We start from the raw sequence: 19,440 nt of genomic DNA, 5'->3' as shown, positions 1-19,440 counted from the left end.
GTTAACATTTCCCATAGTTATCTAAATAAAGTGAAACTCTACTGAAAACACATAAGGGTTAATATGCCTTTTTTTAAAGAAAAAATAATCTGAATTGTAAAATGAAACTATGAGACACACTATGAAAATAGAGTATTTGCTCATCATGTTTTAGTTGCATATTTCATGTTTCATTTCACTTAAAATATTATATTTCATTAAAAATATTAATGCCTAAATTGAATTTATCAGACAATCAGTACTGTGTACTACACTGGAAGACAGAGGGAACAGACTGTATATGACAACTGAAACAGTGTTAATCATTTTCTTTTCTACTCCCTGATGTAGCTTCCAAGATTTCAGTTATAGTCCTATCTGAAAAATCAGACAGTAAACAAGTGGACAAAGAATGACTTATACTGTATCATCCACACAATGGAGTTTATCCTCTCCAGTAGCAGAAATGCTTTTTCCTATCTCTTTCAGTTTTTTAAAAAATTTATTTACATCCCTCCATCCCACATATGATCTACTAAAATTTCTTCTTTAAAATAGATTTAAACTTTTTTCTCCTTTCATATTGCTTGCATTTGCATATTTCTTTTTTTCAGTGCTGCTCTCATCTCATGGCTGCAATTAATAAAGAACTGTATTGCTTAACATTTACATATTTGCACAATATATAAGTATATTGGCACCTTGAGAAATAGTAACATATTGGGCCTTAGCATATAAACCGTAAGGCATTTCATATTACATGAATAGAAAATAGGTCGTATTAATAATACAAAGACCTCACAGTAGAACACAGCTCAAGTCTCCAAATTTTTCATATTTCAGTTTTCTCTCTGCTGCAAATTATTACTTTTTCCTTAGTAAGATGCAGAAAACTGAGGAAAGCGAAGGTGACAATAATTTATCTGAATAGTTATTTTTAATGTAATACATTATAAATTGCCCAATTAGATAGGCAGTTCATGGAAGACTCATTTGTTATATGAAGCTTAAAGATATGTATGCCTAGAAGTGTACTGCACTTTAACAAAAGTAAAATTATCATTCACACATGTGATGGAATATCCCTTGCTGACTCTACTTTGTATATATGACTAGACACTAAAACCTAGTTTTTACTATTCCACAAGGAACATGCAATCTCTTAACTACGAGCTTAGCATGAAAGCCAAAAACTACTTGATTCAGATGCAGAATATTATGTAGTTAAGTGAATACTTCTATTCCTAAAATTTTCCTGTCAGTAACTCTGATAAGTAGTAATAAATGCTGATATAAGAGAAAAAATCTGCACAGAAAGTTTGTTGAAAGAGATTATTATTGCGTATGCCTTGGAGTACAATAAGAAATTCTCTGATGTCTTTCATAGAATAAGCTGTCAAAAAAATTAATATTAGAGTAAGTCAGAAACACATATAATAACCAGAAGTTTTATTCTGTCCACTAAGCAGAATAAAACTTCACCTAACAGATAAAACCTAGATGCTTTTTTAAATACTGTGAGTTACTGAAGTCTACACAAAAATTTGTATGCATAATTCATTTTCACAGATGAAACGAGTCAAAGATATCAAATAGAGTTTCAGTATGTCCACTGGAATAAAATATTTATTGTCCTCACACAAGAAAATCTGCTGCAAAAGTTGCCAGTAAGTTAACAGATACAGGAAAGAAATAATTCATTAGAGGAGGTTGTAGTGGTGCAGACACCAATCCCCCACTCCACCCACTGAGCCACATTGCAAGGTGAACACTAGCCAACATTGTTATTGATTTAGTTACAAGAACAGTGGGTACAACATTGTTCTCGTTTTAATATCACATGCAGTAGGAGAAGACAGTCTGGAACTTTCTGTCCTTGCCAATAGGAGCAGTGAGTTCAAACCTGGTCCTAATGCAAACAGAGCTATTTGGGGTGATCAAGGCACTTCCTAACCATTCCTGGAACTCCTGTCACCTGAATGATGTACCCAAGACCCCTTCTGCTCAGATCACAAGCCTGCTCTGGGCGTTTCCAAAGATGACCTATCTGAATCAAGACCACCATGGAATAAATACTGATCAAAGTCAATCAGCCTGACTCCCTCAGCCTGAGTCCATTTGCAGTTCCCTGGTATAGGACCAAACTGTGGCCCTGCATCTCACGAAGGAAGCTGGTTCATCTAATTGGAATCTGTAAGTAGCCAACTGCTTCTCATACATATGGGGGGAAAAGTCAAATCATATTGGGTTGTTACAGCTTGATTCTGTGGTTTCACCAGACATACGTTACCACTTCTTATATGTAATTAGATACCAAATTTTAACATCTTAACATAGTGTTAATATGTGTGCATGTGCATGTGCACAATTCAGTCTAAAAGCATTGTTAGATCTTTAATCAAACCTGAAAACCTGTATTGATTATACTTGATTTTTATTATTACTTTTTAGAAAATTGTAAAATTTAATTTTGTGATTCATTATAATAGTGTCAATCAATCTTAATTTACTGCTCTTTCAAATCAGATCAGGCCCATAATTTTATGTTGAAGCACTACATTGAAATCCCTACTCTTAAACTGTTATAAACAACTGACCAATTCTGGGACTAAGAGTGGATCAATAGCCCCTATAAATATATAAATAATTTTCCCTGATTCCCATGTAAGTCAGTTCAATCCAGTTCAAACCCTACACTGCCCTTTCACAAATAAAATAATGGAGTGAACCTTACTATCAAATTCTTTTACGTTGCATTTTCATAAATATAATCAAAATCACATTCTCCTGGTATCTTTGTTATTCTTTAAGTGACATGAAGACATTACAGCATTCATGACAAAGCTTTGTACTATTGAAATAAGTTGGATCCTATAAATTAGAATGTGCCATGGAACTTTTCTGATACTTTGACTCAGCTCTTCAGAAAAAACCCATGTGATTCCAGCTGATTTCCATACAGCTAACTATACAGAGGAATAGGGAAAAGTGAACCTCGAGAGACAATAAGGAAGTTGTTGTGAGTAACATTTTAATTAGGGCTAGTGACTGTCAAAAAAACTAGACAGTTTAAGAAATAGGAAAGAGAAAAGTTTTCACTGACATTTCAAGCTACAGTACTGATCTCATAGAAATCTTTAGTAGTTATGAGTAGTACTGCTATAAAATAGTTGAACTGCTTATTTGAAACACACTGAAAAATCCTTTTTACATTTAAACCTAGTAAATTTTATGCAAAGGTATGAAATATACAATAAATTTTATTTTAAATCTACTTACCTATGACCTTTAAAAGAAGTGGTAGCAAATGTTGCTGTCTGGCAATAGAAAATGTTCAAGCAGGTCAGAACCCTTTGATCTCCAGATTTTTGTTTTGACTTTTAGGAATTTTGAATTTCAATATTTAAGAAATTTTCTAAAGGTATTTTAAGTGCTAAAAACGAAACATGAAGGTAATACAAATACAGCTATGCTCTACAGTCAATGTACTATTACAGTTGCATGACCATGACAATACCAAGGTTAAAAATGCATATATTCAAAACAAACTTGAGGCTATCTCTGAAGTTCAATGACCAAAGTTTCTATAAATATATTCCAAGATTCCTCTTTGGTCAACTTTAAACCTCAGAGCTTTTAGCAGACATAAACCAAATCCACATATAATAGAGATACAGTGCCAAATGAGTTCTGAATCCAACTTCTGAAAGTATTTTTACTAATCTAAGGGAGTGGCTATAATAAACAAGATAGAAGTGGAATGTGGGGTCTACTACTCATTACTAGTTCAACAGGCCTTGAACAAATTAAAGACATGCCATTCTTTTTACAAAGATGAACAGTTTTCTTCGAAGACAGCTTGATTCTTCTAATTTTCTGCAGTTTTCACAATCTTTTAGTTGCAGAAAATAGAGACAGTATTTTCTTATCCATAGCAGTTTTTCCTTTCCATCATAAGTCATTTTCAGACAGGAATATGTGTCGAATCACACTTCTCATATTAGCATGAGAATATGATCAGTACCATATCACTGTAGAGCAGCCAACATCTGAGAGGCAAAGAAAAATTTTTTTTTCTAGTTGTAATACTTCCTACTGTGTTGTCCATGAGTATATTATAAAATTATTGACTTTAAGAGAACCAGTAAGTAAAAACAATGTATAATAACTCAGGATCTGTCATAGTGAATTATTGCTACTGAAAAACAGTGTACAACCATCACCATATTTAGATTACTGATAATGAGAGGTCCAAATAAAATAATTACTTTCTCGAAAAACTACTGTTGATATTTATAAAGCCAGTTCAAGAAAACAGCACTTCCTTTTCTAGGACCTGTGCATATTAGAAGTGTAAAATCATGCTTAGCCTTTTATTGCACAAACTAAAATAGTTTATAGTAACTAAAAGGGCAGAGAAGGGCAAAAGAAATGACCAGGCTACTTGCTCTTTTTGTATACTACCCAAATACAGCAAGTTGTAGTCATATTTTCATTGCTTTCTCTTAAGATGATGATGATGAGGCAGCTAACTTTCAGTAAAACAGTCCTGATCAAGACTAGCACTGTTAATAGTTTACATAGGTCGCCGTCTTTGAAATAATGAAGTATCATCCTAAGAGATTTAAATTTGGTTTATAAACCTCCTGGTCATCTAAGCAATTTACTAACTGTAATGCTAGCACATACACTAAAACTAACTTTTGAATGTCTAATTATTGTAGAACATTTACGTCTACAAGTTGATGGAATTGGGTATTTTCAAGGCATCTTTCTGTCCTTGGTTAAATATGTTTTCTTTACCTGTATGCATGTAACTTTTTTTTTTATTTTATTTTACATACAGATTCTTGTAACATATGGAGTGAAAAATATATATATTACCTACTATGGCATAAACTATTTCTTTAATGTATACCCACACAATTTATCTAGATTTTATTTGGAATGCTGCATTATTTTCTGATGTTTCAATCCTTTTTTTTCCTTTCAGCTTATATTAAATATTCAGGGACAGGCTAACCTTGACACATGCATTCAATTCTTTGCCCACTGTAAGTTACTTTATACAGAACATTAATCACTGTGACTGCTAAATTAACCTTATTAGATTGTCTGAAAATAGGAGTGTGGTCAGAGTGCATTTTAAACAGAAAAAGATTAAAAAATCCCAAAACATAAAAGTTTAGAAATTTTTAAGTGTTATATAAGTATTGTAATGTTCTTCTCATAAATGGAAGCCTGTACACGCAATCAGTTTCACAAAAGGCTTCTCTGCAATAGAGTCATGTATTTATTATTCTTTCCAAGTTCTTCCTAGTTTTCTTGTATCTGTGATTTTCTACATACTGCCTTTTTCATTTTCCCCTTCAAGTTCTTTTTAGCCCAAGGTAGAGCAAACCTCCTTTGGTTTCTTCTGCTTTTTCTACCATCCCCCAGCATTTTTCTCCACTCATCTCTTTCTTTTTTTGAGTTTCAACTACTTACTTTAAGCTTATTTCCCAAGAAAACTGTGGCCAAAACATTGTTTGAATAATAATATCTGCCATATTTCTCTCAATTTTAGAGACATATAAGCTCTGTTTTTGTGCAAAGTCTCTTGGTTAGAATCTGCATCAGTCAATATGGGCAACAAGCAGGAGGAGATAGAAGCCACGATGCACCTGGAAAACTGGCATGGTAGCAGTCACAGAAACATGGTGGGAAGACTTGCACAGTTGGAGTGCCACAGTAAAAGGCTACAAGCTTTTCAGAAGGCATAGACAAGAAAGAGTAGACAGTGGAGTGACCTGTATGTTAGGGGCTCTTATGAATGTTTTGAAGTAAAGTACAGTGGTGACAGCATTGAGGGTCTTCGGTTGAGAATCAAGAGGAAGACCAACAAGGGCGATATCATAGTGGGAGTCTGGTATAGACCACTCAACCAGGACAGAGATAGATGGCTATAAGCATTTGTGAGAAATCTCTCAGTCTCTTACCCTTGTTCCTGTGGGATATTTCAACTTCCCTGATGTCTGTCAGAAGTACAACACAGCAGAGAATAAACAGTCCTGGAGTTTTCTGGAATGTGTGGAATATAACGTCCTGATATGGCTAGTAAGTTAACCAATCGAGGAAGACACCCTGCTAGACTTGGTCTTTGTGAACAGAGAAGGACTGGTAGATGACATAATGGTTGGAGTTCAATAACCATGAAATTACAGTCCTCTATTCTTAGAGATACGAGGGGGGAGGGCAGCAGACTGACTTTTTTTAGGAGGCTACTTGATAGAATCCCTTTGGACATAGTTCTGAAGGATATATGAGTCCTTTTTAAGAAGAAAGTCTTAAAGGCTAAAAGGCAGGCTGTCCCCATGTTCTGTAAAGCAAGATGGCATAGAAGACTGGCCTGACTGAATATACAGCTTTGTCTGCAAGTGAGGGAAAAAAGGAGTGTACAAAGCCTTTGGAAGGTAGGTCTGGCCACTCACAATAACTAAAAAGAAGTTTTAAGGCTATGCAGGAAGAAAATCAGAAGGCTCTATGCCAAGCTAGAAATTAATCTGGCTTTTGAGGTAACAGATTACAAGAAATGTTTCTACAAATACAGAATGGCCAGGGAAAGCCATCATCCTTGATTTGTTGCAAGATGAAACACAGCAATGAAGGATGGAAGACAAGTGAATGATAAACAAGCTAAGGCAAATACAGGCACATTGGAACCAACTGCGTTGAAGCCATCACCATCTGTACTATTTTTATTCGTAGACAGAGATTCTTTATTTTCAGTCAATACAAACAGAAAAAGTGACACACCAGTCTACATAATGAATTTACAACATTTCGAATCTGTGTGTAAGGAAAAAGTAGTGAAAGAGTACCCATTTAAATTATCCGTGCCTTGGGCTGCAGAACAAATCAATATAAAATTGTTTTGGGTCAAATGATTTTGTTTGAAATAAAGAAAATTATATATGCATATATATGTATAGAAACATATATACATATATATATATATATATATGTAACTATATATATACAGGTTTTTGCTTTTACAGTGAAGCAGATGTGATCAAGAACAATGACTGATTTTTCTCTGGTGAAGAAGATCATAGCTTCTCACAAACACATAAAACCCTGAGACTGAGGAAAAGCCCCCAGTTTTAGGAAAACAGTGAAGCAGTTCCACATTCCTGAATCACATAATGTGACTATCACAGAATACTTGGGATTCAGTATTCCTTAACCTAGAACTTTCCATAATGGTGAGTCATTTTAGAACATGGGAAGTTTGCAACAAACTCTAACACCCAAATCCTATAAAGAGGAGTTTGGGAACATATGTAGCAGTGTATGAACAGCAAATGATTGAACATTTATGCATTTTATTGCATACCATAAAAATAATAAATGTTAAACTAGTTATATATAAACTCACAAGATTGAGAAAATTATGTTAAAAGAAGTTTCCAGATTTATCTTCAGCTAAGGTAAACAAAATGGGAAACAGTCATCAGAACCTAAATATATATACAAATATACACAGACATAGACATGTTTCTACATTGCAAAGATTTTCTTTTTAAAACAGATGTTACAAAAGTCCTAATTTCCAAAATTTCATCTAAAATTGTATAATTAGTAGATTTAATTGTTCTTCTTTGGATATAAATTTTAAAAGAAGTAAAACTGAAAACTGGATCATTCTCTCAGGAAAGAAAACAAACAAACAAACCGAAAACCCAGAACAAACCAACAAAACTTAAGGCTGAGTATCTGTGTATTTCTCTAACTGTATCAGAGAAGAAATAATCAGCTTTTAATTAAAGGGAAATTGTATTTTTTTCTTCTTCAAAATTCCTGGTAATTAATGGCACTGTGATGCATTTCCTCATGAGCTGTGTCGCTCATACTTTCACTATGCTTTTCAGCTATAGGAAACTTGTCACTGAAACTGTAAATTCTCTTGTTCTTCCTCGCCTTGGCTGGTGCTTTTGGAAATGATGGATAACATTATATTTGTTACTTTATTACCATCCTTTTAAAGGAAACATTTAATTAGTAATGCTACGGAGAGAGCACAGAGGAAAAAAATATCTGTGATACAAAACCATGAAATAAATTTAAACTAGAAAATACAATAGTTAAAGGGATTAGTATACACAGACCGAAATAAATAAAATAAGCTACCAGTTACAATGTGAGAATCCTCATAGATAAAATACAGGAGATGATTTCTAGAATGCAAATTAATGGAAATAAGTAATAGCAGTACCAATATTAATGGCAGTCTATAAAGATGCCAATTTTTTCTTAGTGCTTCTTCAAACAGAGTTTAAGTTTACCATATATTTTTATGACATTCTACAACAAACCTCCAGAAGCTTGAAATAAAACAAGTGAAAAGACTAGTTCTTTCCGGAGTACAAAACTCCTAATATACAAACAGATTTGTAACCGCTACTCATTTATAGGGGTAAAAAAAAAGAAATATGCAAAAGGTTGGACTTTCAGAGAGGTAGATTAAAATGCGTCTGAAATTATACATTCAGAAGCGGAAAAAAAATAGAAGTAGATTGAAGAACATTTACTTAAATATATACAATATCCCTTTTTCAAACACATTTACATTTACGGTAACAATTAAGAAAATCTAAAATTTTATCAATCACTTTTAAAAATTAAACTCAAACTTCCTAGAGGAAAATATTCCTATTTTACAATTTATAACAATTATTTCACTTAAGAGTTATATCGTTACAAGAACAGTACCAACCAAAAGATGTTAATACTGATCCTCGCCCTTCTGTCTGAAAAATCTTTAACATAAGTACCAAGAAAACTGAAGATATTACATTGAGATAACTTTTAAAAAGCCTGATACTCAGTGAGGAAAGAAATAAAAATGAGTGTGCAGTAGGTTTTTTTGTCAGACTAAAATAAAAATTTCTATTGTTATTCTTAAACTACAATGAAATTAGTACTAGTACCTGTAATGGTGTTAAGCCTTTCAAAAGTACCTTTTTTCTATTTATGTATTTTCTATATTATTCAGCGGTCCATGGACAAAGACTTGGCTGAAAGGTGTCACTCACAGAGTTGCAGCCAATGGCTCAATGTCCATGCGGGCATCAGTGACATGTGGTATTCTTCAACTATTGGAATAGTTGCTGCTTAACATCTTTGCCATAAATGTAGGCTCAGTTGGGATTGAGTGTACCCTCAGCAAGCTTGCCAATGACACCAGGCTGTGTGTGTGGCTTGACGTGATGGAACGAAAAGAGGCCATTCGAAGAGATCTTTGTAGGCTTGAGAGGTGGGCCCATGCCAATTGCATGAGGTTCAACATGGCCAAATGTAAGGTCCTGCACCTCTGTGGGGGCAACCTTAGGCAGAATTATTTGTTGGGCAGAGAATGGACTGAGAAAAACCCCAGGGAAAGGCACTTCATGGTGCTGGTTGATTGGAAAGAAGCTCAACATGAGAGACATGGGAGGCCTCATCACATCTTACTTCTTTCTCACTAGGGAAGGAGGAAGAGCAGGCTTTGACCTCTTGTCTCTGGTGACTGATGATAGAACCTGAGGGAATGGTAGCAAAATGTGCTGGGGGAAGTTTAGGTTAGATAATAGGAAAAAAAATTTCATCCAAAGCAGGCTGAGCAGTGGAACAGGCTCCAGTGAAACAGTTATGGCACCAATCCTGCCTGAGTTCAAGTAGCAGTAGTAGTAGTAGTAGTAGTAGTAGTAGTAGTAGTAGTAGTAGTAGTAGTAGTAGTAGTCTCTTGCATGTTTTGAATGATGCTTGGTGTGATTCGTAGGGTGCCCCACACAGGGACAGGAGTTGCATTTGATTATCCTGATCTGTCCCTTCCAACCTGGCAGGTACTAGGATTCTATGACCTGGCAGTGTGAACTCACATACGAGAAAGCCAACCATATACTGGGATGTATATACTGATAGTGTCATGAGACACTATTCTAGTGTCCTAACATAAGAAGGGCATGGAGTTGTTGAAGTTGTTCAGCCTGGAGAAGAAAAAGCTCTGAGAAGACTTAATAGAAGGCTTTCAGCACCTGAAAGGGGACTGCAGGAAAGCTGGGGAGGGACTTTTCATAAGGGCATTTTGAGACTGGAGAAGGAGGAATGGGTTAGATTAAATGGAAGAAGGGAAAAGGTGATGTGGGAATCTGATCTCACTGATTTCTAATTTTCTCAAAATAGCAATTTTAAAGTGAACAGCCCTGGCTAGGGTGGAGGACCTGGCTGTTCAGAACTGAGCAGGGGGTGACACCTCGAGAATAGATAAGAACTACTGGGTGGAGACTATTCCTCTTTTTTTAGGGCCAGCCTGCAATGCTAGGACATCCCTACAGGCACAATTACGTTGGCCAGGGTGGAGGAAGCCATCTTGATTGTACTGATGCTGATGTACCTGGCTATGGGGGCTGGAAAGGAGCTGGGAGTGGCACCTGGAAGGAGATAAGAACTGATGAGTGGGTGGGGGACTGCACCCTTCTGCAGAAGCACCGCTCCAGGCATCCTGTCTGCAATGGCTCTGATGCCAATGACCCTGGCTTCTGTGGCAGCTGACTGACAGCTGCCCCTCGGAACAAAAGGAACTCAGGGGTATATGTGGCTGTCTGTGCTGTGGTTGTTTTTGTCATCTCTTGACCCACCACCATCTTGCATCAGACCCTGTCCAGGATCAGCGCCATCTTGAAGAAACTCACTGGACAGCTGGACCCTGGTGGTGATTCTCTCTCTCTGTCTTTCTCTCTCTCTCTCTCTCTCTCATTCTTTCTTTCCACTTTCTTAACTTTTTTCTCCAATTTTCTCTCTCTTATATCTTCTTTTCTTCTTTCCCTCTTTTGCCTGGCTCTATAGTTTTGCCTGTGTCAATTGTCAAATAAAATCTGCTTGCACCCAACCCTTCTATCTGGACCTCTGGTGGTGACTCTCTCTCTCACTCTCTCTCGTTCTTTCTTCCCACTTTCTTAACCTTTTCTCTCCCATTTGTCTCATTTCTCTCTCTCTCTTATATCTTCTTTTCCTCTCTCTCTCTTTTCCCCGGCTCTATCATTTTGCTTGTGTCAACTGTCAATTAAAATCTGCTTGTACCCGACCCTTCTACAGTTGGACTTTGGTTTTCAGATCCAAAACAAAAATAAATTTCAATGTTACTTCAGACCATAACAGGTGGTATTACATCAGGCATCTCCTACAGGCCACCTGACCAGAAGAGCCAAGCAGATGAGGCCCTCCATAGACAAACAGAAGAGGCTTCACATTCACAGGTCCTGATGCTTGTTGGCAATTTCAATCAGCCTGACATTCAATGGAGGGACAATGCAGCAAGGTACCAGCAATCCAGGATGTTCCTGGAATGCACAGGTGATAATTTCCTCCTCCAAGTGGTAGAGGAACCAACAAGAAAAAGTGCTGTGTTGGACCTTGTTCTCACCAACAGGGAAGGGCTGGTGACAAACACGATGTTCAGGGACCACCTTGGCTGCAGTGATCATGAAATGCTTGAGTTTAAGATCCTCAGCACATTTAGGAAGAGGTATATCGAGTTTACAACCCTGGATTTGAGGCATACAGACTTTTATTGCTTTAGAGATCTGCTGGCAAAATACCATGGGACAAACCCCTAAAGGGAAGGGAGGCAAGGACAGCTGGTTAGTATTTACGGATCACCTTCTCCGTGTCCAGGAGCAAAGTATGCTGACAAAGAGGAAAGCAGGAAAGAATACTAGGAGACCAACTGGATGAACAATGAACTCCTGGACACACTATGACAAAAAAGAAACTCAACAAGGAATGGAAGAAAGGACATCTAAAATGGGGGGGCATATAAGGAAGCTCTCTGAGCAGCAAAAGACCTGGTTAGAAAAGCTAAATCTCAGACAGAACTGAATCTATCCAGGGAAATCAAGGGGAATAGCAAAAATTTCTGTAGATATATTAACAGCAAAAAGAAGACTAGGGAAGGTGTCAGTCCCCTCAGAAATTAAACAGGAGAACTAGTGGCAAGTGATATGGAGCAGGCTGAGGCTCTCAATGACTTCTTTACCTCAGTCTTCACTGGCAAGGGCTTCAGTCACACTCCTGAAGTCACAGATGACAATGGCAAGGGTTGGAAGGAAGAACTGTCCATTGTAAGTGACAATCAGGTTTGTGACCATCTAAAGAACTTGAATGTGTACAAGTCCATGGGACCTCATGGGATACACCCCCATGTACTGAGGGAACTGGCAGATGTGGAGACTATCTATTACATTCCAATAGTCATGGCAGTCTGGTGAAGTCCCCACCAGCTGGAAAAAAGGATACATAACCCCCATTTTCAAAAAAGAAAAGAAGAAAGATGCAGGGAACTATAGGCTGGACACTCTCACCTCTGTGCCCAGAGCAGATCCTCCAGGAGGCACAGATGAAAGAGAACAAGTGATTGGGTATAGACAGCCCTTGGCTTCACCACGGGCAAATCATGCCTGAAAAACTGTGTGGCCTATGAAAAGGTCACAACATCAATAGTCAAGGGAAGACCAACCAACATAATTTACCTGGACCTGAGCAAAGCCTCCAGCACAGTCCCACATGACATCCTGGTCTCCAAGCTGGTAAAATACGGGTTTGATGGATGGACCACTCAATGGATAAAGAACTGGCTTGATGGCCTGGCTGTCAATGGGTCATTGTCCAAGTGAAAGCCAGCGAAAAACAGAGTCCCGCGAGGATCTCTTTCGGGACTGTTTAACATCTTTGTTGGCAACATGGGTGGTGACATTGAATGAACCCTCAGCAAGTTCACTGAACCCCAATCTGTGTGGCGTAGCCAACACACTGGAGAGAAGGGATGCCGTCCAGAGGGACCTTGACAGTCTGGAGAGGTTGGCCCATGCCAACCTCATGAAGTTCAACAAGACTAAGTGCAATGTCCTGCATCTGGGTCAAGGCAACCCCAAGCATCTCACATAACTTTAGAATATCTGCATCCAAATTTAGCACCAAGAAACAATGAAGCACTTCATAGACAGGAAGAAGTAAGATACTCTCACATTGCTTATTTCAACCTAACAAAGTCTTACAAGGTCTAATAAACCAGTCTTAGAAAAGAATACCCTTTCCACAGACTGTTAGGACATTTTTTATAACTAGTCATTTGCAGATGCTCAGATAGTCCTCTTTGTATGTCAGTTTTTATAAAAATTTTACAGTGAATGAAAAAACTGGGATTAGCTCCACTGATGACAGGAGCTTCAGAACCTTAAGATAAACCATAAGGTATCAAAGACAATTCAAAACTAAGTTCTGAGAAGGAAAAAAAAAAGGTAGGAATTTTTGAAATTGTCAAGAAGACACATGGATTCTACCCAAGTTAGAAAGAATTGTTACAGAGTATATATTCTTACATACAGTGAAGAATTCTGAAGTACTCTTATCAATGAAAAGACCATAGAATTGGGCATGTTTCATCTTTGTAATGCATACTAGTATTTTTTATTTATTTACTTATTTTTAAAGGTAATGCTGGTAAGCAATATTGTAATAGGGCAATGATACAGTTAAAAAGAGAATAGAAGTAACACAGTACATGTCTTAAAATGTGTGCTGTTCTTTCCTGAAATGAACTTGGGTATTTTATTTAAGAAGGCTTAACATAAACAGGAAACAGTTGGAGAAAATCTATAAAATAAATAGAGATTTAAGAGTTTCATTCCAAGACTATGTGCATGTATTAGTTTGGAAAAGAAAAAATATATTCCCCTAGAAGCATAAGTCCTAAATAAAGATACATAAAAAAGATAAATAGACTATCTCTGAATTTGATGGTTTACATCCTTGAATTATGCATCACTGCCTGTAAGCCATACATCCAATCTGCACTGCACTCACTTAGAAAATAAATTTTTTATTAAGTTTGAGATAATGGAATTGAAGCCTTACTTTTTCCCTCCTAGAGGTCTAACCTTACACCAGTGTCTGCATCAGCATTTGACAATTATTTTAAACTTATATTTGATATTTTTTTACTGGTAATATCAAGTAATAAATATCTACATCGCTGTTTGCAATACCATTATGAGATTTCATAAGAATCCTCATTGAAGCGATCAAATGGTTCTACCTCTCAGATTTGCTTTATCAGTCTGTCTGTAGATGGGAAACACAATATTGTAGTAGCTTATGCTCATTTAACTTTTACAATATTGTTCCTTTTTTTTGCTTTTTTCCTTACTCCCCAAAGCCATATGGATCAGAAACTAATTTATTTCTCCTTGTAACAGAAACACAGTCTGAAGCAGAAATGTGTAGCAAATTCAAAAGGATAATTATGCAGCAAGCAAGGCACTACATAATCTCATTATGCCATAGATAGGTTTTGACAACAAGACTGACAAGAACATTTTGAATTAAAAGTCAGCAAAATTAAAATGCATAAAAAGGAAATACATTTTAACATGATGTTTAACTTCATCAAGAAAGAATCAAAGTCTGAAGTTTAGTAAAACTAAGTCCTTTGTATGGACAGAAGGTATAATTAACTTGACAGGATAAAATTATAGACCACAGGTACCAATATTCTTTCTTTATTTCAAGTGCTAGTAACTGGGGATCAAAGAAAGGTGCAACACTGTTCTCGAACTGTATTGTTTGATTTCCATCAGGATTTTGGATACCATCTGTCTGATACTGCATAGCCTTTAGTCTCAATAAAATTCATGTGAATAGGCGGCTTTGTGTATAGCAGTGTTTATTAATTATCTTTATTATCTAGAAAGCTAGTAGCTAGGGGGGGTTTTGGTTTGGTTTTTTCTTAATTAAAAAGCCACGTTTAATACTCTGGGACAAGAAATTTTGGAAAACACCTTTGCCATACATCACAAAACAGCAGAGATTTTTCAGTACATTTGTAGTCCTCAGAATACCTCCTTGAGATGCTTAGAAGAGTAATGCTATAGGTTAGGTTTTTTATGTATGTTGCTTCCCTTTTATCTCATCAAAAGTTAAATTAGTTTGTGAATTTAGTTGTATGAACACTTTGGAGTTCTTTATATTCCACTGCTTTGCTTATTTTTGCAACAATACACAGATTTTTTAAGTCTTCAAAAAAATTAATTCTTACTGTTAAAAAACATACCCAAATGCTTTCTTCTTGACGATACTGCTTCCAGTTCCGTCCAGTATCACTAAACATCAGAAGGTAGCTTGTTACCCAGTCAGAGCTCCCATAACCACCTTGAGTAGCAACAGCAGTAATCTCAGTTCTTTCACCAAGATCAACTTGAAGCCATTGGTATTTATTGGAAACAAGTGGAGACCAGCCACCAGCACCTGAAAAAATAATAAGTGTGATTTACATGCATTCCTAAAAGAAGTGAGTTTACACAAAACTTGTACACGTAAATACTAATTAATTCATTTAAGAAATCTGATCTAGTAATAGATGGCTTTGACCATGGCAGGCATTTGAAACTAAATGATCTTTAGAGACCCTTTTCAATACAAACCATTCCATGATTTGAATTCAAGATATAGCTGCACACAAACTGTCTTGATATTATGTAGCAGCTATTATAAAATTTGATACAGATTGATACATGCAACCATTTATAGTTATTAAAATTATTGTGAATTTATTCATTCCCCTTTTTCTTTCTCTGGTGGCAAAAGCATGTAAGTTTGATGCTTATTTTCTGCTAAGAAAAGCCCCACAAACATTACACAATTCCTTTTTAGGAAGAAGATGTTCAATTGAGGTTACAAAAGCAGATAATAAAATAATATAATATAATTTAATAATTTGATGTTATCTCTTCTATGTTAATGTTAGTTTTATTTTAATTTGATATAACTGTTTGAAAAGAAATATTTATGGAATATATAGCACCATAGAATCATCATGCTTGGAGAAGATCTTCAATATCGAACCTTCCAACCATCAGTCCTACATCACCTTAACCACTAAATAATCTTCTGAAGTACCACATCTATCCATTTTTATGATATCTGCAGGGACAATGACTCCACTGCCTTGCTTGGAAACTGATTCCTATGCTTTACCACTCTGTTGGTAAAGAATTTTTTCCTAATATCTAATCTGAACCTCCCTTGGCACAACTTGAAAGCCTTTAAAGTAATTTACTGAACACATCTAGCAACAGCACACTTTTTATGAGGTATTAAATCTTTCTCTTAACTCATGATTCTCTGTTTATCAATCCCATTTTAGTAACAAATGGTCAGCTTGTCTTGATGGCTGTCAAGTTAGGGTGTGATGGTTACTAGGAGGTTGCTTTCATCCAGCCTGTCAGCAATTAATTAAAAGTTGGAAGTTTCTATTTGTCCAGTGTACATACTAGTTGAAAGTCTACTTCATATTATGCAATATTGTTAAATAAACTGGGTATTAAATTAAAAACGGGAAATTTTCTGAAGCTCTTGGTTTATTTAATTCATTAAAATTGATTTGTGCTGAATTTAAAATCTAAGCTGTCACCATTTGAACAGGAGGAACTAAAGAAGGAGGGTTTATGGACTCTGAGAGGGGCTGAATGCAAAGGGAGGGATCTATACCCTCACATTTCCTTCCATACTTTATAAAAGATCAGAAAGCCAGCAGCTCCTCCATCTTTCTACTCTCACCTCCCTCTGGCTGTGCTACTGTTTGTTCCCTCCAGCTTGCCATGTGTTATCGGGTTGTATATTTATGTTTGTATATAATTCTATGCATTTGTATTCTTTGTTACCTTATGCTTTATGTTATTACCTTTCCCTTGTGTTAGTAAAATCTGTATCCAATTGTTTTCAGTTTCCAACTTAAGCTCTCCAGTCTTTATTCCCCTTTTATCTTCCTCTTGGGTGGAGTGGGGGAATAGAGAAGAATTCTGTCATTAGGTTTGTGGCCCACCCAAACTGCTAAGCTGTGACATAAGCGATCATGCATCTTTCATATATTAATGAACCAAATTTTGCCTTGTGAATATTCATTATTCTTGTTTTCTTTTTCTACAATGTAGTAACATTCATTTTCAAGTCAGTTACATGATAACATACTGAGGTTTCTTCCCACTCACCCCTTAAGTTATGTTCAATGCTTTTTCTGCAGAAGTTATACAAGGATATGTTATTCATTAAAGGAATCAGCCCCCAGTTTAGTAAAAAAAAACTATTAAGCATTTCAGTTGCTAAACTATAAACAAAATTAAAGTCTTGTAATCTGCCCTTGATTTAGACACTGAGTTTACAGGAGAAGAGTAATTCCATCAGATTGTCTACATTTTTGGCAGATTTTTCATTTCTATACACTTCTGGAGATGGGGTGGTGGTCCATCCACACCAGAGATCTTGCCAGGGTCAGCAGGGCCCCATAACATGACCGCCTTTACCAAGAAGAAAAGATGTAGTTGTAGGCAACTGCTTTCTGAGGGGAACAGAAGGTCAAATATGCTGAGGGACCCTTTTCTTAGGGAAGCCTGATGCCTCCCTGGAGCCCAGATTAAGGACATCACTAGGAAACCTACTAGCTAGTATGATTCTCAGACTATTACTCATTACTAATCTTCAACATGGACAGAGATGATGCCAGAGTATATAGTCCAAGGGTGATCAAAAAAGACTTCAAGGCCTTGGGAAGGTTGATGAGGGAAGCTGGGGAACTGTTTATTTTCAGTTGTCTCTATGAGGTTTCAGGAAGCAACATTGAAAGAAACAGATGCATTCAGCTTACTAATATGTGGCTCTGTGGCTGGTGTCACTGCCATAAATTTGGGGGGTTTTTTGATAATGAGGTGGTCTACACAGCACCAGGCATGCTGGCAGTGGATGGGATTTACTCTTCTCAAAAGGGATAGAGGGTCTTTGCTGAGAAGCTTTTGGCACTCAGACAGAGCTTTAAACTAGAGTTGAAGGAGGGGAAGATAATACCAGGCTTCCCTGTGGCAAGCTGTGGGATGACACAGGAAAGTCAGAAGGATGAGGAACTAACAAGGTCCCTCAGCCTGCTGCTCAGAGATGTATTGGACAAGTTGCACCACATTTGAAGTCTTACAGAGATGAACCAGGGGCTCCTGAAGTGAGGCAACAAGGAAGCACTGGAGAAATACCCCAATGGAGTTCCAGGCACTGAAGCAAGTAAATCAGTCTCACTGGGGGCCAAATTTAAATTTCTCTATGCAAATTCCCATAACATGGAGAATAAAAAGAAGTGTTAAGAGATGCGCATGAGCCTTGCAGATCTATGAACTTGTTGGCATGGAATGTTGGAATGGAAGGTCACAGGCTCTTTAGAAAGGACAGGTTGGGGAGATGATGAAGTGGTGTCGGTAGGTGGCATCAGTCTCTACACCAGCGAACAGCTGGAGTGCATGGGGCTCCAGCTGAGTATGGATGAGGAGCTGACCTTATGGGTTACTGTTAAAGGGAGAGCAGGGGACATTACAGTAGGAGTCTGACAAATGCCACCTGACCAAGTGGATGAGGCCTCTGCAGTCAGATAGGAGTAGCATGGACAAGTTAAAGCTTAAGGGCAGCCTGGGTTGCAGTGATCACAAAGCTTTAGAGTTCAAGATCTTTAGAGTAACAAGGAGGGTGCACATCAACCTCACTACCCTGGACCTTGTCCTCTTAAGGGACCTGCTTGGTGGAGTACCATGGCGTAAAGCTCTGGATTGAAAGAGAGGACCAAGAAATCAGGTTAATATTCAAGGATCACCTCACCTGAGCTCAGAAATGCATCCCAACAAAGAGGAAGTCAGGAGAAAACACCAGGAGGCCTACACAGAAGAATTAGAAGCTCCTGGACAAACTCAGACACAAAAAAACAAGAAGCTCACACCTATAAGGGTGGAAACAAGGACAGGTAGCCTGGGAGGAATATGGAGAAATTTCTGGAGCAGCAGGGGCCATGTTCAGAAAGCTAAAGCCCAAATAGAATTGAATTTTGGAAAACAATATCAAGGGCAAGAAGAAAAGATTCCATAGGTATGCCAGTGAGAAGATTCTATAGGTATGTCAGTGACAAAAGGAAAACTAGGAAAAATGTAGGGCCTCTCCAGAAGGAAACCTAAAACCTGGTTATCTGGAATATAGAGCAGGCTAATAGACTCAGTGAATTTTTTTGCCTTCACCTGCAAGTTCTCGAGCCTCACTGCCTAGGTCACAGAAAGCAAATTTAGAGATGGGGAGAACAAAGAACCACCCATGATAGGGATAGATGAGGTTTGAGACTATCTAAAAAACCTGAACGCACACAAGTCCAGGGGACCTCATGAGATACATCTGCAGGTCCTGAGAGAACTGGTGGATAAAGCTTCTAGGCATCATCATGTCTACGAAATCCCATCAGTCTGGTGAAGTTTCACTGACTGGGAGACCTTATAGCAACCTTCTAGTACCTGAAGGAGGACTATAAAACAGCTGGGCAAGCTCTTTTTACCTGGAGATAGGACGAGGGACAGTTTTAAACTTGAAAAA

At 37.2% G+C, this 19,440-nt stretch overlaps 1 protein-coding gene across 1 annotated transcript in view; it reads right to left on the bottom strand.

The window, feature by feature from the left end:
• CNTNAP4 (contactin associated protein family member 4) overlaps positions 1-19,440 on the bottom strand; it is a 204,201-nt gene that overhangs the window by 112,289 nt on the left and 72,472 nt on the right. Inside the window, exon 3 of the mRNA XM_071730885.1 lies at positions 15,107-15,300. Coding sequence (XP_071586986.1) covers positions 15,107-15,300 — 194 coding nt within the window. The remainder of the gene's footprint in view (positions 1-15,106; positions 15,301-19,440) is intronic.

This window comes from Heliangelus exortis, chromosome Z, assembly GCF_036169615.1.
Source record: "Heliangelus exortis chromosome Z, bHelExo1.hap1, whole genome shotgun sequence".
Classification (NCBI taxonomy): Eukaryota; Metazoa; Chordata; class Aves; order Apodiformes; family Trochilidae; genus Heliangelus; species Heliangelus exortis.
The sequence above is the reverse complement of the archived record's forward strand: the minus strand, read 5'-3'. Positions and strand labels throughout refer to the sequence as shown.